This window comes from Coregonus lavaretus, assembly GCF_964263955.1.
Source record: "Coregonus lavaretus genome assembly, chromosome: 18".
Lineage (NCBI taxonomy): Eukaryota > Metazoa > Chordata > Actinopteri > Salmoniformes > Salmonidae > Coregonus > Coregonus lavaretus.
In genome coordinates this window covers 257,025-280,155 of record NC_140005.1, presented here as the reverse complement: position 1 = coordinate 280,155, position 23,131 = coordinate 257,025, and the positions used below count along the sequence as shown (strand labels likewise).

Below are 23,131 nucleotides of genomic sequence, written 5' to 3'. Positions count from 1 at the left end.
ACCTGTCAGCAACGGGTGAGTCTGAATAACCCAAGCCACTAATTGGAAAGGTGTCCACATACTTCTGGATAAATAGGGTATTTTGCTATCACCCATAGAGGGCCAGCCCATGTGACACCTGAACTGGACTCGCATGTGAAGAATGCGCTTTCATGCTGGGGTGACTCATGCATTGGTCTGGGAAACTGTTCTTAAACAACGATGCTGTATGTGATTGTGTATGGTGGCTGGGGATTGACTGGGAGAGAGTGCTCTTTGTGCACCATGCTTGACCAGCTCCACCTCCTCTGCTGGGGATTGACTGGGAGAGAGTGCTCTTTGTGTACCATGGTTGACCAGCTCCACCTCCTCTGCTGGGGATTGACTGGGAGAGAGTGCTCTTTGTGTACCATGGTTGACCAGCTCCACCTCCTCTGCTGGGGATTGACTGGGAGAGAGTGCTCTTTGTGCACCATGGTTGACCAGCTCCACCTCCTCTGCAAGCCCTTCACTGTCCATCAAAGTCCAGGGACCATCTTCAGATGTAAATGTGTGTGGAGCTGTTCTCCGTCCCTCACAACCAACGCTTCTTAGTCCTAGTCTAGGACCTAGCTACACTCTAACTGACCTCTAGGTCACCTGAGGTCACCCTCACAGGTTCTGTCTCTCTCCACATCTCCTGCTGGGCCTGTCCCAGACCCTAATCACAGCCAACTACCCACAGTAAATATTGGCCAAATAATCATTGTACCCGACTCCCAAAGGAATATATAGGACGTGACCTGCAGGACTTTTTGCCACATTTAATGTAAAAACCTCCACCCACAGGTCAATTAGGCGTTGTAATGATCTAAGAGCAGGTCTGTTTGTGATAGTCCTTTCACAGACTGTCCTTCATAACCAGACACCCAACCATTCCACTACTGGAGTATCCCCAGCATCATTCAGGCTGAGATAACATTCCAGTTAGTCAATGGGTCTCGTTGGAATGCAAGCTGCATCTGCTGAGTACCTGCACCCAACTGTCGTAGACATGGCAACTGATCCCCACCCAGCCCCAATACCCTGCCAGTCATACAGGAAGGACACTGCCCTTGTCGCTGCAGCTTGCCCAGAATGACCAGTTAGCTGTGCAACCTGGTCAGGCCCCAGAAGGACACCAACCACTACTGGCTACTCTGGCTCCTCCCTGTCCACTACTGGCTACTCCGGCTCCTCCCTGTCAGGCCCCAGAAGGACAACCACTACTGGCTACTCTGGCTCCTCCCTGTCCACTACTGGCTACTCTGGCTCCTCCCTGTCCACTACTGGCTACTCTGGCTCCTCCCTGTCCACTACTGGCTACTCTGGCTCCTCCCTGTCCACTACTGGCTACTCTGGCTCCTCCCTGTCCACTACTGGCTACTCTGGCTCCTCCCTGTCCACTACTGGCTACTCTGGCTCCTCCCTGTCCACTACTGGCTACTCTGGCTCCTCCCTGTCCACTACTGGCTACTCTGGCTCCTCCCTGTCCACTACTGGCTACTCTGGCTCCTCCCTGTTAGGACCCACTCATGTCCTGGTCACCTCAAAGACGTCCAATCAACCTTGTCCACTAGTTTCAGTGGGTAAAAGAGGGGAAATGTTAGAGCTGAACATATCCACTGCTAGAGTAACTGACTGTATTATTACAGGTTGTTTTACTGGAACTTGGTTACACTACTATGTGCTTGTGTCGTGAAAAACATGAACACATTGAAAAGCTAGTTTGCTTCAGCTATTCAAACACAACAGAGGCATGGCAGTGCCACTCATAGTGCTAGTTATACCAGGAGCCTTAGGAAACCATTTAAAAACAGAATAACACAATACACAATAAACCAGGGCAATTTATATGCAGGTGAAGGTGTTTGAGTCTAATTATGTTGGCCATATTGGATTCAGAATCAAATTGATTTAAACCAAAACAGTCTATCACAATTCAGAAAAAAATGCCTCATCTACAAAATTCCTATTTACACATGATTTGAACTCCATCATATGGTAGTATGGCTGCCATATTGGATTTTGGACGCCATATTGGATTTTGTGACTGTCTATGTGTCGTGATTCTCAATTCAAAGGGCTTTATTGGCATGGGAAACATATGTTTACATTGCCAAAGCAAGTGAAAAATAAAAAATTAACAGTAAATATTACACTCACAAAAGTTCCAAAATAATAAAGATTTTTCAAATGTCATTATGTCTATATACAGTGTTATAATGATGTGCAAATAGTTAAAGTACAAAAGGGAAAATAAATCAACATAAATATGGGTTGTATTTACAATGGTGTTTGTTCTTCACTGGTTGCCCTTTTCTTGTGGCAACAGGTCACAAATATTGCTGCTGTGATGGCACACTGTGGTATTTCACCTAATAGATATGGGAGTTTAACAAAATTTGTTTTTTCGAATTCTTTGTGGGTCTGTGTAATCTGAGGGAAATATGCCTCTCTAATATGGTCATAGATTTGGGAGGAGGTTAGGAAGTGCAGCTCAGTTTCCACCTCATTATGTGGGCAGTGTGCACATAGCCTGTCTTCTCTTGAGAGCCAGGTCTGCCTACGGCGGCCTTTCTCAATAGCAAGGCTATGCTCACTGAGTCTGTACATAGTCAAAGCTTTCCTTAAGAGTGGGTCAGTCACAGTGGTCAGGTATTCTGCCACTGTGTACTCTCTGTTTAGGGCCAAATACCATTCTAGTTTGCTCTGTTTTTTTGTTAATTATCTTTCATTTTCTCATGATTTGGTTTGGTCTAATTGTGTTGTTGTCCTAAGGCTTTGTGGGGTCTGTTTGTGTTTGTGAACAGAGCCCCAGGACCAGCTTGCTTAGGGGACTCTTCTCTAGATTCATCTGTCTAGAGGTGATGGTTTGTTATGGAAAGTTTGGGAATCGCTTCCTTTTAGGTGGTTGTAGAATTTAACAGCTCTTTTCTGGATTTTGATAAATCGCCCTAATTCTGTTTTGAATGCATTATTTGGTGTTTTACGTTGTACACGGACAATATTTTTGCAGAATTCTGCATGCAGAGTCTCAATTTGGTGTTTGTCTCATTTTGTGAATTCTTGGTTGGTGAGCGGACCCCAGACCTCACAACCATAAAGGGCAATGGGTTCTATAACTGATTCAATTGGTTTGTCGAATGTTATGTTCCTTTTGATGGCATAGAAGGCCCTTTTTGCCTTGTCTCTCAGATCGTTCACAGCTTTGTGGAAGTTACCTGTGGCGCTGATCTTTAGGCCGAGGTATGTAGCGTATTTTGTGTTCTCTAGGGCAACGGTGTCTAGATGGAATTTGTATTTGTGATCCTGGCAACTGGACCTTTTTTGGAACACCATTATTTTTGTCTTACTGAGATTTACTGTCAGGGCCCAGGTCTGACAGAATCTGCAGAAGATCTAGGTGCTGCTGCAGGCCCTCCTTGGTTGGTGACAGAAGCACCAGATCAACAGAAAATCTCTCTCGCTCTCTCTCTATTCCTTCTCTCTGTTCCTTCTCTCTGTGTGTCTCTCTGTGTGTCTCTCTGTTCCTTCTCTCTGTGTGTCTCTCTGTTCCTTCTCTCTGTGTGTCTCTCTGTTCCTTCTCTCTGTGTGTCTCTCTGCTCCTTCTCTCTGTGTGTCTCTCTGCTCCTTCTCTCTGTGTGTCTCTCTGCTCCGTCTCTCTGTGTGTCTCTCTGTGTGTCTCTCTGTTCCTTCTCTCTGTGTGTCTCTCTGCTCCTTCTCTCTGTGTGTCTCTCTGTGTGTCTCTCTGTGTGTCTCTCTGTGTGTCTCTCTGTTCCTTCTCTCTGTGTGTCTCTCTGTGTGTCTCTCTGCTCCTTCTCTCTGTGTGTCTCTCTCTGTGTCTCTCTGTTCCTTCTCTCTGTGTGTCTCTCTGTGTGTCTCTCTGCTCCTTCTCTCTGTGTGTCTCTCTGTGTGTCTCTCTGTTCCTTCTCTCTGTGTGTCTCTCTGTGTGTCTCTCTGCTCCTTCTCTCTGTGTGTCTCTCTGTTCCTTCTCTCTGTGTGTCTCTCTGCTCCTTCTCTCTGTGTGTCTCTCTGCTCCTTCTCTCTGTGTGTCTCTCTGTTCCTTCTCTCTGTGTGTCTCTCTGTTCCTTCTCTCTGTGTGTCTCTCTGTTCCTTCTCTCTGTGTGTCTCTCTGCTCCTTCTCTCTGTGTGTCTCTCTGCTCCTTCTCTCTGTGTGTCTCTCTGCTCCTTCTCTCTGTGTGTCTCTGCTCCTTCTCTCTGTGTGTCTCTCTGCTCCTTCTCTCTGTGTGTCTCTCTGTTCCTTCTCTCTGTGTGTCTCTCTGCTCCTTCTCTCTGTGTGTCTCTCTGCTCCTTCTCTCTGTGTGTCTCTGTTCCTTCTCTCTGTGTGTCTCTCTGTTCCTTCTCTCTGTGTGTCTCTCTGTGTGTCTCTCTGTGTGTCTCTCTGTGTGTCTCTCTGTTCCTTCTCTCTGTGTGTCTCTCTGCTCCTTCTCTCTGTGTGTCTCTGTTCCTTCTCTCTGTGTGTCTCTCTGTTCCTTCTCTCTGTGTGTCTCTCTGTTCCTTCTCTCTGTGTGTCTCTCTGTGTGTCTCTCTGTTCCTTCTCTCTGTGTGTCTCTCTGTGTGTCTCTCTGTGTGTCTCTCTGTTCCTTCTCTCTGTGTGTCTCTCTGCTCCTTCTCTCTGTGTGTCTCTCTGCTCCTTCTCTCTGTGTGTCTCTCTGTGTGTCTCTCTGTTCCTTCTCTCTGTGTGTCTCTCTGTGTGTCTCTCTGCTCCTTCTCTCTGTGTGTCTCTCTGTTCCTTCTCTCTGTGTGTCTCTCTGCTCCTTCTCTCTGTGTGTCTCTCTGCTCCTTCTCTCTGTGTGTCTCTCTGCTCCTTCTCTCTGTGTGTCTCTCTGTTCCTTCTCTCTGTGTGTCTCTCTGTGTGTCTCTCTGTGTGTCTCTCTGTGTGTCTCTCTGTTCCTTCTCTCTGTGTGTCTCTCTGCTCCTTCTCTCTGTGTGTCTCTGTTCCTTCTCTCTGTGTGTCTCTCTGTGTGTCTCTCTGTGTGTCTCTCTGTGTGTCTCTCTGTGTGTCTCTCTGTTCCTTCTCTCTGTGTGTCTCTCTGTGTGCCTCTCTGCTCCTTCTCTCTGTGTGTCTCTCTGTTCCTTCTCTCTGTGTGTCTCTCTGCTCCTTCTCTCTGTGTGTCTCTCTGCTCCTTCTCTCTGTGTGTCTCTCTGTTCCTTCTCTCTGTGTGTCTCTCTGTTCCTTCTCTCTGTGTGTCTCTCTGTTCCTTCTCTCTGTGTGTCTCTCTGTTCCTTCTCTCTGTGTGTCTCTCTGCTCCTTCTCTCTGTGTGTCTCTCTGCTCCTTCTCTCTGTGTGTCTCTGCTCCTTCTCTCTGTGTGTCTCTCTGCTCCTTCTCTCTGTGTGTCTCTCTGTTCCTTCTCTCTGTGTGTCTCTCTGCTCCTTCTCTCTGTGTGTCTCTCTGCTCCTTCTCTCTGTGTGTCTCTGTTCCTTCTCTCTGTGTGTCTCTCTGTTCCTTCTCTCTGTGTGTCTCTCTGTGTGTCTCTCTGTGTGTCTCTCTGTGTGTCTCTCTGTTCCTTCTCTCTGTGTGTCTCTCTGTGTGTCTCTCTGTGTGTCTCTCTGTGTGTCTCTCTGTTCCTTCTCTCTGTGTGTCTCTCTGCTCCTTCTCTCTGTGTGTCTGTCTGTGTGTCTCTCTGTTCCTACTCTCCCTCCCTCCAATGGGCTTTTTTTGGAATGTGAAACATGTTTACACTGCCAAAGCAAATGGAATAGACAAACACATGGGAAATGAACAAGGGAAACATTACTCACAAAAGTTTTAAAATAAAATAAACTTTTGACACAAATCAGCTACTTTGACCACTTCGCCAAACACTTACACAAAACGTTAGAGGGTAACTTCCTCTACTTCTCTGCTATTACAATGTGAAATAATAACAGAATGATCTGGTCCCGATCAAGCGTTACAGCTGTTTAAGTGACCACAACAACATTTTCTCTAACATTTTTATACAGTGGCCTAGTGGTCTAAGGCACTGCATCGCAGTGCTAGCTGTGCCAATAGAGATCCAGGCTCTGTCGCAGCCGGCCACGACCGGGAGACCCATGGGGCGGCGCACAATTGGCCCAGCGTCATCCAGGGTAGGGGAGGGAATGGCCGGCAGGGATGTAGCTCAGTTGGTAGAGCATGGCGTTTGCAACACCAGGGTTGTGGGTTCGATTCCCACGGGGGCCAGTATGAAAAATAAAAAATGTATGTATGCACTCACTAACTGTAAGTCGCTCTGGATAAGAGCGTCTGCTAAATGACTAAAATGTAAATGTTATAAACTGGCATTTTGACCACTTTCCCAACAAGTTAGGCAAAGGGGTAGAGGGTATGACATTTTACATTTACATTTTAGTCATTTAGCAGACGCTCTTATCCAGAGCGACTTACAGTTAGTGAGTGCATACATTTTTATACTGGCCCCCCGTGGGAATCGAACCCACAACCCTGGCGTTGCAAACGCCATGCTCTACCAACTGAGCTACAGAGGGCCTACTATGACATCTGTCTACTTCTGTGCTATTCAAATGTGAAATCAGAACAGAAATATCTACTACCAATAAAGAGGTACTGCTGATTTAGTAACCATTCAACTCATTCTGCCAACTTCCCGCTGTTGAATTAACTACCATGGAACCTTTCAGAACTTTCACATTTTAACGATGGAGGAGAACATTCTAAGCATGAGATGAGTAAACATCGTGACTTTGACACTAATCACCTTGACCACGTTTCTCAACACCGCAGACAAAGTGTATGACACCTTGGTGTACTTCTCTGCAGAACAGCAATAACAACTACCAATCACCCCCCCACACTATCCACACCTTCAACCATCCACATACCAACTAGTCCAACTGAACCTTGTTTTATCCCTCCATCATTAGGTCTTCCTGTGTACTTTATATATCCAGTCATAACTTTCTTAAGAAATTAATGTATGGTTGAATTAAGGGATAAACGCTAGGATAAAATAAAGTTTTGTAATTTATTTTAAACTTCAATGCCTCCTTGTCTTCTGTACTCTATTCTTACAGGTTCATATACTGTGGTATTCTAGTAGGAGACTGGATACAAGTGTAGTAGGCTAGTCTGAGTGTAGTTATTTGTAATGAAATGTGTGATCTAACTGCCCCACAATTCAAAGTAATAAGGTTGATAGTGTAGTCTATCAAAGTAATTAGACCAATTAATTAACTACATTTTACTTTGACTATATTTAACTTCTTGGCTTAAGTAAAACATTTTAAACGTCTTCCACTACCACAAAAATACTTGTAAAGAGTTAAAGCAAGTCCCACCAATTTTTCTTCATGGAAAAATACCATCTAGTTTAAAATTCTAGATCCGAACCCACTCGGGTCCCGGATCGGGTCTCGGGTATTCGGGTACAATTGGATCCGTGAAGACCTATAGTCTGGGGTAGAGGTTAGGTAGGGCTCGATATTAACGCTTGTCCGGGATAAGTTATAAAAAAATATATATAAAAAATAACTAAAAAAAGATTCATGCAAAATCACATTATCAAACAATTACCGTATTGGTCCGAATATAAGACGACCCTGATTATAAGACGACCCCCCGTTTTTCAACACAAACATTTAGAAAAACAGATTTGCAGACTAGATTTGCCGAACAAAGAACTTCATTTTATTTTAAAATAACAATATTAAAAACACAGTGAATTAAACACAAAGGCAAACTATGTACAGTATGATTCAAAATTAATATCAAGCAATAATAAAGCAACATTTTTAAATAACAGAGAAAATACAGGCCACACATTTAACTAAACTTAACAAAAATTCGCCAAACTTCTCCTCCGATGTCTCTCTATCCCTCACACACGTCCTCTGCCCCGCTGTGTTCGCTCTCGCTGTCATCGCTCCCCAGCTGCTCCGCTTCCACCGGCTCCTCCCAAAGCACGTCGTCCTCGCTGCCGTCCAATGCATTTGAGATGCAACATTTTTTAAAGCCATCGATGATGCTCTGTGAGGGAATAGCATCCACTACAAGCCCCGACTCCATCCAGCCCTTCTCCTGGGCGCGCACAATAATGCCAGCTGGCATTGGGTCCTTTGGCACAGTCTTACGCTTAAGAATGACATACGGGGGGAGTTTGCTGCCACCAGCGAGACATGTCAACATGACAGTGACGCGGCTCTTCTCGTTGCCCGTTGATTTCACCAACACAGACTTTTCTCCCTTTCTATTGACAGTCACCGATGTTGGCATGTCGAAATAAACGGGTGTCTGATCAGCATTGCCGATCTGATCCAGCGGGTAGGAGTGCTTCTTCCTCAGGTTGATAACAAAGCGCTGAAACGAAAGCAGCTTCTCTCCGAAGTCTGACGGCAGGCGTTGGGCCAAACTCGTTCTCCGTCTAAGTGACAGTCCATTACGCCGCATCATCCTACGACACCAGCCGAGGCTGGCTTTAAATCCAGTGATGTTGAGCTCTCTGGCGATTTCCAGGGCCTTAACCTGGATGACAGCTCTGGTAATGGGCATTCCCTCACTTCTTTTTTCCCTGACATATTCAAAAACCCTCCGGTCAACCTCAATGAAACGACCACTTTGAGGACCACGGAAGGATTTTCGCTGACTGTTAGCATCTTTTAGACGTTGTTTTTCTGCTCGCCATCTTCTTACATTACACTCAGTGACCCCGAATGTCTTGGCAGCTTGGCAGTTGTTAGATGACTCTGCCTTATTGACAACCATTATTTTGAAATTGGCATCATAGCTCCTCCGCTGTTGTTTATTGACCTGGCCCACTTTTGAGCCACTTGTCTCTAAATGGTCAGCCTGTCTTTCCATCTTTAAACACCGGTAACGGGCTGGTTGTTAAGGACGCCTCTTCCCTCCGTCCGGAACGAATTTTTGGCGCCATCTGTGCCCGCGAATGTGTATTGACATTTAAAGGGAGCGCCGAAGAAGAGAAACTGCGCTCTGAATACTAGACCCCGAATATAAGACGACCCGACTTTTTTGGACCTATTTCGAGGGGAAAAAAGGCCGTCTTATATTCGGACCAATACGGTACTGCAATCAGAATTGGATCAGAACTGAGCATGTGAGCGGTTAGGGAAATCCTGCTCTGGCGCTCCACATCCTTTCCAACTGCTCCACTAAAAAACGCTCCTCGCACACAGGAAAAATAAATAAAAATGCAGCTCCAAATTCTGTCCATTAAAATGACAATTTCACCAACACCAATCTATTTTTGTAACTACCTGAACCTACCATTTGGTTTTTAAGTTTTGAAACCAAATCATATAATTTGAATGAAAAGTATTTTTAATAAAACATGAAAAGGTGACTGTAAGAAGCGCTCATCATTTCAAATAGTCTACATGTCGTATGAAACAGCATATCAACACTAAATAGGTCAGGAGACAGGTATAATTATTTAGGCTATATTATTATTATTAGCATATTATTAGCATATTATTTCAATTATTTCAAGACTATAACCTACAAAGAAAGAAATTGTGCCACTAGGCTGGCAGGAAATTGTGCCACTAGGCTGGCAGGAAATTGTGCCACTAGGCTGGCAGGAACATTACAGCTAAGCACGTAAACAACATGTTGCTGTATTAAATCATTATAGTCTATCAATTGCAACATATAGGATGTGACTTACTTAGAATGAAATACAAATGAAAAATGCCTTTTTAGGCTCAGTGCCTTTGAATTCATTTTTAGAAATACGCGTTTGGCCAGTCTGTGGCTTTAGGCTCATTCGAACTGATATTTACATATCTGTCACATGAAACCGCTTGCGTATGCGGTTTCCCGCTAATTGCGTTTTGGAACATTTGCATGTAGCCTACAGCCATTGCTGAGCTTATAATATGAAGAAATAAAACGTAATCAACATTTTAAGCTAAGCGGTCTTATCTGTTGCATCAGCCTCATTGCTATAGGCTACCAAGGGTACTTTGAGACAGGCTTGAATATGCAAAGAAGCCAATATGCAAAGAAGCCAATAGGCAGAGTAGCCAATAGGCAGAGTAGCCAATAGGCAGAGTAGCCAATAGGCAGAGTAGCCTACTTTGTCTGATTCTCTATGGGGAAATATAGTAATGCATTTCATTTTGTAAAGTGGTTCCTATACATTATATTATGTAAATATGGTGTTACAGAGCACTTTTTATTTTTTAAGTGACTTGAGCTTTCTCACAAGTAAAAAAAAATAAGTTAATGTCAAGTCCTGGGGTTAGTCTGTGGTAGAGGTTAGGTTTAGTCTGGGGTAGAGGTTAGGTTTAGTCTGGGGTAGAGGTTAGGTTTAGTCTGGGGTAGAGGTTAGGTTTAGTCTGGGGTAGAGGTTAGGTTTAGTCTGGGGTAGAGGTTAGGTTTAGTCTGGGGTAGAGGTTAGGTTTAGTCTGGGGTAGAGGTTAAGGCATCAGCATGCCAAAACATATATATAGAAAAAAGACTGTCCCTTGAAAAAAAATATTTAAAAATGTACTAATAAATTAATACAAAATCGGCAATTGTACACTTCCTCAAAATAGTCAGAATTAATCTAATATAACTCAAGAAATGTCATTAATTTTGACGAGGAGATCTTAGACGCGGATGTTTGGTGCAGTATTTCTCAATGGAAAAAATGTGCATGAAAACGAGTCGTCTCTCGTAGAATGACAACCAAGACTTTATTGAAGAATCCTGTTGACCAATCACCGAACTTTGGCTTGCCTCCATAATGTGCCCAAACAGCCCCAAAAAGTCCAAAACAAACAAAAACGTCTCAAAAGGCGTCACAATACAGTGCATTCGGAAAGAATTCAGACCCCTTGACTTTTTCCAAATTTTTATGTTCCAGCCTTATTCTAAAATGGATTAAATTATTTGTTTTTTTCCTCATCATTCTACACACAATACCCCATAATGACAAAGCAAAAACAGGTTTTTAGACATTTTTGCAAATGTATTTAAAATACATTTACATTTACATTTTAGTCATTTAGCAGACGCTCTTATCCAGAGCGACTTACAGGAGCATTTAGGGTTAAGTGCCTTGCTTAAGGGCACAGACAGATTTTTCACCTAGTCGGCCCGGGGATTAGAACCAGCAACCTTAATAAATAAAAATAAAGTATTCAGATCCTTTACTCAGTACTTTGTTGAAGTACCTTTGGCAGCGATTACAGCCTCGAGTCTTCTTGGGTATGACGCTACAAGCTTGGCACACCTGTATTTGGGGAGTTTCTCCCATTTTTCTCTGCAGATCCTCTCAAGCTCTGTCAGGTTTGATGGGGAGCGTTGCTGCACAGCTATTTTCAGGTCTCTCCAGAGATGTTCGATCAGGTTCAAGTCCGGGCTCTGGCTGGGCCACTCAAGGACATTCAGAGACTTGTCCCGAAGCCACTCCTGTGTTGTCTTGGCTGTGTGCTTAAGGTCGTTGTCCTGTTGGAAGGTGAACCTTCTCCCCAGTCTGAGGTCCTGAGCGCTCTGGAGAAAACTTTCATCAAGGATCTCTCTGTACTTTGCTCCGTTCATGTTTGCCTCAATCCTGACTAGTCTCCCTGCCGCTGAAAAACATCCCCACAGCATGATGCTGCCACCACCATGCTTCACTGTTGGGATGGTGCCAGGTTTCCTCCAGACGTGACACTTGGCATTCAGGCCAAAGAGTTAAATCTTGGTTTCATCAGTCCAAAGAATCTTGTTTCTCATGGTCTGAGAGTCCTTTAGGTGCCTTTTGGCAAACTCCAAGTGGGCTGTCATGTGCCTTTTACTGAGAAGTGGCTTCCGTCTGGCCACTCTACCACAAAGGCCTGATTGGTGGAGTGCTGCAGAGATGGTTGTCTCTTCTGGAAGGTTCTCCCATCTCCACAGAGGAACTCTGGAGCTCTGTCAGAGTGACCATCGGGTTCTTGGTCACCTCCCTGACCAAGGCCTTTCTCCCTCGATTGCTCAGTTTGGCCGGGCAGCCAGCTCTAGGAAGAGTCTTGGTGGTTCCAAATATCTTCCATTTAAGAATGATAGAGCCCACTGTGTTCTTAGGGACCTTCAATGCTGCATAAATGTTTTGGTACCCTTCCCCAGATCTGTGCCTCGACACAATCCTGTCTCAGAGCTCCTCAGACAATTCCTTCGACCTCATAGCTTGGTTTTTGCTCTGACATGCACTGTCAACTGTGGGACCTTATATAGACAGGTGTGTGCCTTTCCAAATCATGTCCAATCAATTAAATTGACCACAGGTGGACTCCAATCAAGTTGTAGAAACATCTCAAGAATGATCAATGGAAAGAGGAGGCACCTGAGCTAAATGTTGAGTCTCATAGCAAAGGGTCTGAATACTTATGTAAATAAGGTATGTTTTATTTTTAATACATTTGCAATTTTTCAAAATAAATGTTTTTGCGTTGTCATTATGGGGTAGTGTGTGTAGATTGATGAGGATTTTTTAAAACATTTGATCCATTTTAGAATAATGCTGTAACGTAACAAAATGTGGAAAAAGTCTGAATACTTTCCGAATGCACTGTAAGTATTGAAATATAGGCCTAAGTAAGTTACGGTATTAAAATGCGCAACATTTTCTAAAAACCTGTTTTCGCTTTGTCATTATGGGCTATTGTGTGTAGATTGATGAGGGGGATGCACTGTATATGCACTGACTCTTCCGAACTGTTTCGTCTGGAAAGCATGCGGACACCTTCAGGGTCAGTCTGGGGGAGAGGTTAGGGTTATGCCGTGTTCAAAACAACTGGGAACTCTGAAAAAAAATTGTTCCGACTGGGAAAATGTGATTTGAACGGTCATCCAAGTCGGTATTCCAACTCGGGAACTCTAGCCTTTTTCTAGAGCTCAGACTTTCCGACCTGAAAATCACTGAGGTCATGATTTGACCTTGTATTCTTCTGAGTTCCCAGTTGTTTTGAACGCAGCATTAGTCTAGACTAGAGAGAATGCTTACTTCCATTATCAGAGTCTTCTTCGCTGCTGCTTGGATGCCGACTTCTCTTCATGGTCAGTCTTGGCGAGGTCAAGGTGTAATGGTGTAATCTGAAAAGAGGAGATTCATAACCAACTGCCCAGTCCAGACAGATTCCTTTGCCTCCATGTACCTAACTCTGTCACCAGACACTAAACATGGCTGTCATCTGCCTGACTGATGATCAATGAAGAGTTGTTGGACAGAGTAGACAGAATAGTATGGTAAATAGTTTGCAATTATGAAGAAACAAAATATTAACCTCAACAGTAACATCACACAGAAGTGTTAGTCACTTTTCATACATTAGTTTCAAGCCTCCTAACTAACTATGGAGGAGTGAAACACACCTGTTCTAATGACGTGTTAATTCCCATCCAAGACGTCAAGCAAAAAACACTATTAACTACGTAACAATGACCTCATGGCTGTGTCTGAACGTTCTACACAGGTGTGCCCATGATGACCTATGCCGCGTTCCAAACAACTGGGAACTCGGAAATCTCCGACTTCCGAACGTTCACGAAAACTGGGACGAACTCCGAATGTGAAAAAATCGTTTTGAACTGTCATCAAACTCGGAATTCCAACTTAGGAACTTGGGCCTCTTTCTAGAGCTCCGACTTCCCGACCTGAAGATCACTACGGTCATGATTTGACCTCGTATTTTGAGAGTTCCCAGTTGTCGTGAACGCACATGATGAACGCGCCCCAGGTTAAACCGTGTAAGGTTAGAACATGTTTAGCTATAATAAACCACCCCAATGTTCAAACAACTAGCTAGGCAGGAACATACTCATATTAGACAAAAAAATTATTTGCGAATCTACTACCTTATGTTGACCAAGCACAACCATGTATGACCTGCGACAACGTGTCAAACAAACAAGCATGCGCAGCTAGTTAGCTAGCTATGCGAACAACAGTAAATAAGAAAACATGTTTGTTTGTCACTGAAAGACAGATCGCCTGACGTGCCAACTTGGCAGAGACCGCTTGTCGCGCTCACACCCTAACTAGTAAACACGGTAGCTAGTTAACTAGCTAAGCTAACTGGCTAGCTAGTAGCTATCTGCTTTAAGCCACGTAAGGTGAACGTTAGCAAGTCAGCTAGCCTAGCTAATGCTAAGTTCCCATTCAGCGAATTTGGCTAAGATGAGATGTATAGTATCGCTTGACCACAATATTATGCCACCGCTATGCATATACAATTAAAGAGGACGTTAGCGAGTGCGAATATAATTTATTATGTTTATTATGGAACATTATGACAGATTCGGTGGCCCTCTGAACTTCAATCTTGGCGCCATTTTAAATGACGTACTAACTAGCGGCAACTCTGTGCTAACGGGCTGGGAATATGGTAGCACAACCCTACCTGGGGTGAAAAACATAGTTTAAATGAGAAATGCCTGTTGTTTAAAAACCAGAGGAATAATATTTTTTTTAAAAACGGGACAATACCTACAGCACGTCTGGCCGATGCGGTGGTGTGTCTAAATACAGCTCTCGCAGCAGCGGGTACCGCTCACCCCGCATTCCTCAAACACAAACAGTGGCGTATTTGGAGGGTATACTCGACTACTGCCTGTTGTCGCAAGAGGGGGCACTTTCATTGGGCAAAGCGTTTTTGCGTGATTAATCGAAAAGGTGACCTAAAAGCTTCATATATATATATATATATATATATAGATAGATAGTCATTGCCTAAAACCGCCTGAAAAAAGTTCACAATCGCCAATGCTCCTCGTTATAACCTTCAACCGAAGAACCAAAAATATATCCATAGGTCGATTTTTTTTTTTTGGAACGCAAACCTGTACATTGGCCTTTTCTCAATCGCATTCTCCTCGCGTCCTTTCGTCTCCTTCTCAAAACCCATTGGAGGAGAAGGTCAGAGGGGCGGGACTTCTGGCTTTGTCATCCAATGGGTTTTGAGTTGTGTGTCTTGATAGTTGACTAATGACCAGTCATCAGCTATTAGGTTGTCACTAGTTACCACAGCCACAAAGTATATCATAAAAATTCATGAAAACAACAATGTGCTTTTAGGTGTTAATTTAAGGCTAGGCATAAGGTTGGCAGTGTGGTTAGGGTTAGCTTTATATAGGCGGGGTTTATGACTTTGTTGCTGTGGTAACTAGTGACGACCTCACCATTGGCACAGCATTGTAATGACAAAATGTATAAAACAATAAAAATAAAGGGAATTATGGTGGCGCAGCGGTCTAAGGCACTGCATCTCAGTGCTAGAGGCATCATTACAGACCCTGGTTCGATTCCAGCCTGTATCACAATCCGGCCTTGATTGGGAGTCCAATAGGGTGGTGCACAATTGGCCAAGCATCCTCAGGGTTTGGCCGGTGTAGGCCATCATTGTAAATAAGAATTTGTTCTTAACTGACTTGCCTAGTTAAATAAAGGTTTAAAATAATACTTTTTAAAAATGTGCTTTAACAGACAACTGGGAACTCTGGGGAAAAAACGAGGTCAAATCATGACTTCAGTGATCTTCAGGTCGGAAAATCGGAAATCTTGAAAGAGGCCCGAGTTCCCAAGTTGGAATTTTGTGTTGGATGACCATTCAAATCGATTTTTCCCAGTCGGAGCTCGTTTTTTATGAGTTTCCAGTTGTTTTGAACACTCGGAGTTCCCAAATCCGAGTTCCTAGTTGTGTTGAACGCGGCATTATACTGCCCTTTTCGGTGGTGGGCGAACGCCGAAAACAGTGAAGTTGATCGATCTACGTCGAGGGAGGAGCTGAGTTTTTGTATCTGACAATGAAATATTCTTGATTACTGTCAAAATTGTTGCACATTCAATTCTTGCACAGTTTGTCAGAAAAAGTATATTTCAACACTGCTCAGGCATATTTGCAAACTGCACAACTTGGAACCAATCAGAACTAACCGTACATACCCCTCGTGATTAAGGCAGCCAATGGCCTGCATCTATCTACGATGTGTACCAAAGATTATGGATATACGGACAAGATACTTGTTTCTCAGCCCTATTGGTGCTTTCACGACATCTGGGAACTACTGAGGTATAAGAAGAACTGGAGACTGCGTCCAAGATGTCCGCCCATTCTTTTTAAGGTCATCTACTCACGTCAGAGAGGAAAAGGAAGAGAGTGGCCCAACTCGGTGAAAGATCTCTCCCTCCAGCAGGTGGCATTGTTTCGCCCAACAAGCAATTCGTTTTTGTATGGAGGTCAATAAGAGTGTCGAATTTGGTCAACAACAAACAATGAATGGCTTATTTGCTACATGAGGTTTATTTGATCGAATAGAAGTTTCGTAATGCTTAAGTTGTTACGCGTTTACTGATATAAGTAGGGCACGTGACACGGCAACATTGAGAAAAAACACTATATCAGAGTTGTCTCGAGATGGCTATGCATGTTCGTGGTATGAGGCTAGTAGTGTGATATAATTGAAAGTGCCTTAATAATAACTAAATAATACAGAATCATAATGTGTACCAGCAAGTCATTTTCTATTCATTTATCTAATGTTGATAATACGATCGGTGTCCTCTATGGATGTCTGATCTGAGTTTGATTGGTTATACCTAGGAATTCCTATAGGGGTGCACAGGGGAGGACTATGGTTCTGGTTCAGGAAAAATATAGATTTAAATAGTGGAGTAGGGTGGTGGGTTTTTAATGAGTGTAGTGTTAGATGGTCGGGTATTTAAATAGTGGAGTAGGGTGGTGGGTTTTTAGTGAGTGTAGTGTTAGATGGAAGGGTATTTGTTGATTTATTTTTATTTTCAAGCAAAGTATAAGGGAGTTATACTCCATTCCAGTAGGTGGCGGTAATGCAACATTTATTGGATGCCAACCGCCGTTAAACCTCATCGAAGAAGAAGAAGTACATCTCTGTGTGATTTATTTATACACTGCTCAAAAAAATAAAGGGAACACTTAAACAACACAATGTAACTCCAAGTCAATCACACTTCTGTGAAATCAAACTGTCCACTTAGGAAGCAACACTGATTGACAATAATGGGTGGAAATTATAGGCAATTAGCAAGACACCCCCAATAAAGGACTGGTTTTGCAGGTGGTGACCACAGACCACTTCTCAGTTCCTATGCTTCCTGGCTGATGTTTTGGTCACTTTTGAATGCTGGCGGTGCTTTCACTCTAGTGGTAGTATGAGACGGAGTCTACAACCCACACAAGTGGCTCAGGTATTGCAGCTCATCCAGGATGGCACATCAATGCGAGCTGTGGCAAGAAGGTTTGCTGTGTCTGTCAGCGTAGTGTCCAGAGCATGGAGGCGCTACCAGGAGACAGGCCAGTACATCAGGAGACGTGGAGGAGGCCGTAGGAGGGCAACAACCCAGCAGCAAGACCGCTACCTCCGCCTTTGTTCAAGGAGGAGCAGGAGGAGCACTGCCAGAGCCCTGCAAAATGACCTCCAGCAGGCCACAAATGTGCATGTGTCTGCTCAAACGTTCAGAAACAGACTCCATGAGGGTGGTATGAGGGTCCAATGTCCACAGGTGGGGGTTGTGCTTACAGCCCAACACCGTGCAGGACGTTTGGCATTTGCCAGAGAACACCAAGATTGGCAAATTCGCCACTGGTGCCCTGTGCTCTTCACAGATGAAAGCAGGTTCACACTGAGCACATGTGACAGACGTGACAGAGTCTGGAGACGCCGTGGAGAACGTTCTGCTGCCTGCAACATCCTCCAGCATGACCGATTTGGCGGTGGGTCAGTCATGGTGTGGGGTGGCGTTTCTTTGGGGGGCCGCACAGCCCTCCATGTGCTCGCCAGAGGTAGCCTGACTGCCATTAGGTACCGAGATGAGATCCTCAGACCCCTTGTGAGACCATATGCTGGTGCGGTTGGCCCTGGGTTCCTCCTAATGCAAGACAATGCTAGACCTCATGTGGCTGGAGTGTGTCAGCAGTTCCTGCAAGAGGAAGGCATTGATGCTATGGACCGCCCGTTCCCCAGACCTGAATCCAATTGAGCACATCTGGGATATCATGTCTCGCTCCATCCACCAACGCCATGTTGCAGCACAGACTGTCCAGGAGTTGGCGGATGCTTTAGTCCAGGTCTGGGAGGAGATCCCTCAGGAGACCATCCGCCACCTCATCAGGAGCATGCCCAGGCGTTGTAGGGAGGTCATACAGGCACGTGGAGGCCACACACACTACTGAGCCTCATTTTGACTTGTTTTAAGGACATTACATCAAAGTTGGATCAGCCTGTAGTGTGGTTTTCCACTTTAATTTTGAGGGTGACTCCAAATCCAGACCTCCATGGGTTGATACATTTGATTTCCATTGATAATTTTTGTGTGATTTTGTTGTCAGCACATTCAACTATGTAAAGAAAAAAGTATTTAATAAGATTATTTCATTCATTCAGATCTAGGATGTGTTGTTTAAGTGTTCCCTTTATTTTTTTGAGTAGTGTATATTTCCCCCTTTCAGGTGTATAACATTTTGGAGGCCCCGCTGAGATGAATGTACCTAAGATCATCTCCACGAGATAGGAAGACCCTCAACCGACATTCATCTTCAAAACCAACACAAGCAGACGACAGAGTGTGACAGACGACTACGGTGGAGGTTCGACAGACACTGGAAAAGGAGTGCGTGCAAACTGAAGTCAGTGAACATCAGGAAGCATCATGGTCCATTCAGTAAAAGAGAACCTTCATTAAAAGCGTTGTTGTCCATTGTTTGCTCTTATGGAACCAGCATTAGAGGATATGCTAATTGGAAGTGAAAGGAGCTTTGTATAAACGGACTAAAGATGATCTCAGTGAAACATCAGGACCGAACCAAGAGAATCTAACGGGTAAAACATGCATGACCCTTGAAACATCAGGACCAAACCAAGATAATCTAACGGGTAAAACATGCATGACCCTTGAAACATCAGGACCAAACCAAGAGAATCTAACGGGTAAAACATGCATGACCCTTGAAACATCAGGATCAAACCAAGAGAATCTAACGGGTAAAACATGCATGACCCTTGAAACATCAGGACCAAACCAAGAGAATCTAACGGGTAAAACATGCATGACCCTTGAAACATCAGGATCAAACCAAGAGAATCTAACGGGTAAAACATGCATGACCCTTGAAACATCAGGATCAAACCAAGAGAATCTAACGGGTAAAACATGCATGACCCTTGAAACATCAGGACCAAACCAAGAGAATCTAACGGGTAAAACATCCATGACCCTTGAAACATCAGGACCAAACCAAGAGAATCTAACGGGTAAAACATGCATGACCCTTGTTTCACATGTTATAAAATACACAATATATACAAAAGGATGTGGATACCCCTTCAAATAAATTAGTGGATTTGGCTATGTCAGCCACACCCGTTGCTGACAGGTGTATAAAATTGAGCACACAGCCATGCAATCTCCATAGACAAACATTGGCAGTAGAATGGCCTTACTGAAGACCTCAGTAACTTTCAACGTGGCACAGTCATAGGATGCCACCTTTCCAACAAGTCAGTTTGTAAAATTTCTGCCCTGCTAGAGCTGCCCCGGTCAACTGTCAGTGCTGTTATTGTGAAGTGGAAATGTCTAGGAGCAACAACGGCTCAGCCATGAAGTGGTAGGCCACACAAGCTCACAGAACGGGACCACCGAGTGCTGAAGAGCGTAGGGTTAGGGTTAACAATCATCTGTCCTCTGTTGCAACACTTACTACCAAGTTCCAAACTGCCACTGGAAGCACCTCAGCACAAGAACTGTTCGTCGGGAGCTTAATGAAATGGGTTTCCATGGCCAAGCAGCCGCACACAAGCCTAAGATCACCATGCGCAATGCCAAGCGTCGGCTGGAGTGGTGTAAAGCTCGCCGCCATTGGACTCTGGAGCAGTGGAAACGCGTTCTCTGGAGTGATGAATCATGCTTCACCATATGGCAGTCCGACAGACGAATCTGGGTTTGGCGGAAGCCAGGAGAACGCTACCTGTCCCAATGCATAGTGCCAACTGTAAAGTTTGGTGGAGGAGGAATAATGGTCTGAGGCTGTTTTTCATGGTTCGGGCTAGGCCCCTTAGTTCCATTGAAGGGAAATCTTAACGCTACAGTATACAATTACATTCTAGACGATTCTGTACTTCCAACTTTGTGGCAACAGTTTGGGGAAGGCCCTTTCCTGTTTCAGCATGACAATGCCCCCTCGAGGTCTAGAGAATCTGGTTTGTTGAGATCGGTGGGGAAGAACTTGACTGGCCTACACAGAGCCCTGGTCTTTAACCCCATCGAACACCTTTGGGATGAATTGGAACACCGACTGCGAGCCAGGTCTAATCGCCCAACATCAGCGCCCGACCTCACTAATGCTCTTGTGGCTGAATGGAAGCAAGTCACCGCAGCAATGTTCCAACATCTAGTGGAAAGCCTTCCCAGAAGAGTGGAGGCTGTTATAGCAGCAAAGAGGGGACCAACTCCATATTAATGGCCATGATTTTGGAATGAGGTGTTGGACGAGCAGTCATGTAGTGTATCTGGAAGGAAGAAATAAAAGACCTGGAGGGACATAAACTACCAACAGAGCAATGAAACAAAAGGAAAGTGGGATGCAGGAGCTTGTTAACAAAAATGGAAATGACACTGACAAAAACCAGCCCCCTTCCTTAAACCAGCCCCCCTTCCTTAAACCAGCCCCCTTCCTTAAACCAGCCCCCCTTCCTTAAACCAGCCCCCTTCCTTAAACCAGCCCCCCTTCCTTAAACCAGCCCCCTTCCTTAAACCAGGCCCCCTTCCTTAAACCAGCCCCCTTCCTTAAACCAGGCCCCCTTCCTCAACCAGCCCCCTTCCTTAAACCAGGCCCCCTTCCTTAAACCAGGCCCACTTCCTTAAACCAGCCCCCTTCCTTAAACCAGGCCCCCTTACTCAAACCAGCCCCCCTTCCTTAAACCAGGCCCCCTTCCTCAAACCAGCCCCCCTTCCTCAAACCAGGCCCCCTTCCTTAAACCAGGCCCCCTTCCTCAAACCAGCCCCCCTTCCTTAAACCAGCCCCCTTCCTCAAACCAGCCCCCCTTCCTTAAACCAGGCCCCCTTCCTCAAACCAGGCCCCCTTCCTCAAACCAGCCCCCCTTCCTTAAACCAGCCCCCCCTTCCTTAAACCAGCCCCCCTTCCTCAAACCAGGCCCCCTTCCTCAAACCAGCCCCCCTTCCTTAAACCAGCCCCCCCTTCCTTAAACCAGGCCCCCCTTCCTCAAACCAGCCCCCCTTCCTTAAACCAGGCCCCCCTTCCTCAAACCAGGCCCCCCTTCCTCAAACCAGGCCCCCCTTCCTCAAACCAGCCCCCCAAATAGGGTTAGAGTTCAGGATATCCGGTCCAATAGGGTTAGAGTTCAGGATATCAGGTCCAATAGGGTTAGGGATAGAGTTCAGGATATCCGTTCCAATAGGGTTAGAGTTCAGGATATCCGGTCCAATAGGGTTAGGGTTAGAGCTCAGGATATCCAGTCCAATAGGGTTAGGGTTAGAGTTCAGGATATCAGGTCTAATAGGGTTAGGGTTAGAGTTCAGGATATCTGGTCCAATAGGGTTAGGGTTAGAGTTCAGGATATCAGGTCCAATAGGGTTAGGGTTAGAATTCAGGATATCTGGTCCAATAGGGTTAGGGTTAGAGTTCAGGATATCCGGTCCAATAGGGTTAGGGTTAAAGTTCAGGATATCCGGTCCAATAGGGTTAGAGTTCAGGATATCCGGTCCAATAGGGTTAGAGTTCAGGATATCCGGTCCAATAGGGTTAGGGTTAGAGTTCAGGATATCCGGTCCAATAGGGTTAGGGTTAGAGTTCAGGATATCCGGTCCAATAGGGTTAGAGTTCAGGATATCAGGTCCAATAGGGTTAGAGTTAGAATTCAGGATATCTGGTCCAATAGGGTTAGGGTTAGAGTTCAGGATATCTGGTCCAATAGGGTTAGGGTTAGAGTTCAGGATATCCGGTCCAATAGGGTTAGAGTTCAGGATATAAATTCCAATAGGGTTAGGGTTAGAGTTCAGGATATCTGGTCCAATAGGGTTAGAGTTCAGGATATCCGGTCCAATAGGGTTAGAGTTCAGGATATCAGGTCCAATAGGGTTAGAGTTCAGGATATCAGGTGCAATAGGGTTAGGGTTTGAGTTCAGGATATCCGGTCCAATAGGGTTAGAGTTCAGGATATCAGGTCCAATAGGGTTTGGGTTAGAGTTCACGATATCTGGTCCAATAGGGTTAGGGTTAGAATTCAGGATATCCGGTCCAATAGGGTTAGGGTTAGAGTTCAGGATATCAGGTCCAATAGGGTTAGGGTTAGAATTCAGGATATCCGGTCCAATAGGGTTAGGGTTAGAGTTCAGGATATCCGGTCCAATAGGGTTAGAGTTCAGGATATCCGGTCCAATAGGGTTAGAGTTCAGGATATCCGGTCCAATAGGGTTAGGGTTAGAGTTCAGGGTATCAGGTCCAATAGGGTTAGGGTTAAAGTTCAGGATATTTGGTCCAATAGGGTTAGAGTTCAGGATATCCGGTCCAATAGGGTTAGGGTTAGAGTTCAGGATATCCGGTCCAATAGGGTTAGAGTTCAGGATATCAGGTCCAATAGGGTTAGAGTTAGAATTCAGGATATCTGGTCCAATAGGGTTAGGGTTAGAGTTCAGGATATCTGGTCCAATAGGGTTAGGGTTAGAGTTCAGGATATCCGGTCCAATAGGGTTAGAGTTCAGGATATAAATTCCAATAGGGTTAGGGTTAGAGTTCAGGATATCTGGTCCAATAGGGTTAGAGTTCAGGATATCCGGTCCAATAGGGTTAGAGTTCAGGATATCAGGTCCAATAGGGTTAGAGTTCAGGATATCAGGTGCAATAGGGTTAGGGTTTGAGTTCAGGATATCCGGTCCAATAGGGTTAGAGTTCAGGATATCAGGTCCAATAGGGTTTGGGTTAGAGTTCACGATATCTGGTCCAATAGGGTTAGGGTTAGAATTCAGGATATCCGGTCCAATAGGGTTAGGGTTAGAGTTCAGGATATCAGGTCCAATAGGGTTAGGGTTAGAATTCAGGATATCCGGTCCAATAGGGTTAGGGTTAGAGTTCAGGATATCCGGTCCAATAGGGTTAGGGTTAGAGTTCAGGATATCCGGTCCAATAGGGTTAGAGTTCAGGATATAAATT

The 23,131-nt window shown here is 44.8% G+C and overlaps 1 protein-coding gene across 2 annotated transcripts in view; it reads right to left on the bottom strand.

Annotated features, from left to right (window-relative positions):
* The window catches only part of LOC311146035 (uncharacterized protein), a 120,639-nt gene extending 106,128 nt beyond the window's left edge, over positions 1-14,511 (bottom strand). The window contains exons 1-2 of one of the 2 annotated variants that reach the window (XM_084182477.1): positions 14,419-14,511; positions 12,937-13,025 (exon numbers count right to left, since the gene is read on the bottom strand). In XM_084182477.1, coding sequence (XP_084038603.1) covers positions 12,937-12,988 — 52 coding nt within the window. In that variant the 5' untranslated portion in view covers positions 12,989-13,025; positions 14,419-14,511. The remainder of the gene's footprint in view (positions 1-12,936; positions 13,026-14,418) is intronic. The other variant, XM_084182476.1, reaches the window with a different exon arrangement.
* Between the last annotated feature and the right edge of the window lie 8,620 nt (positions 14,512-23,131).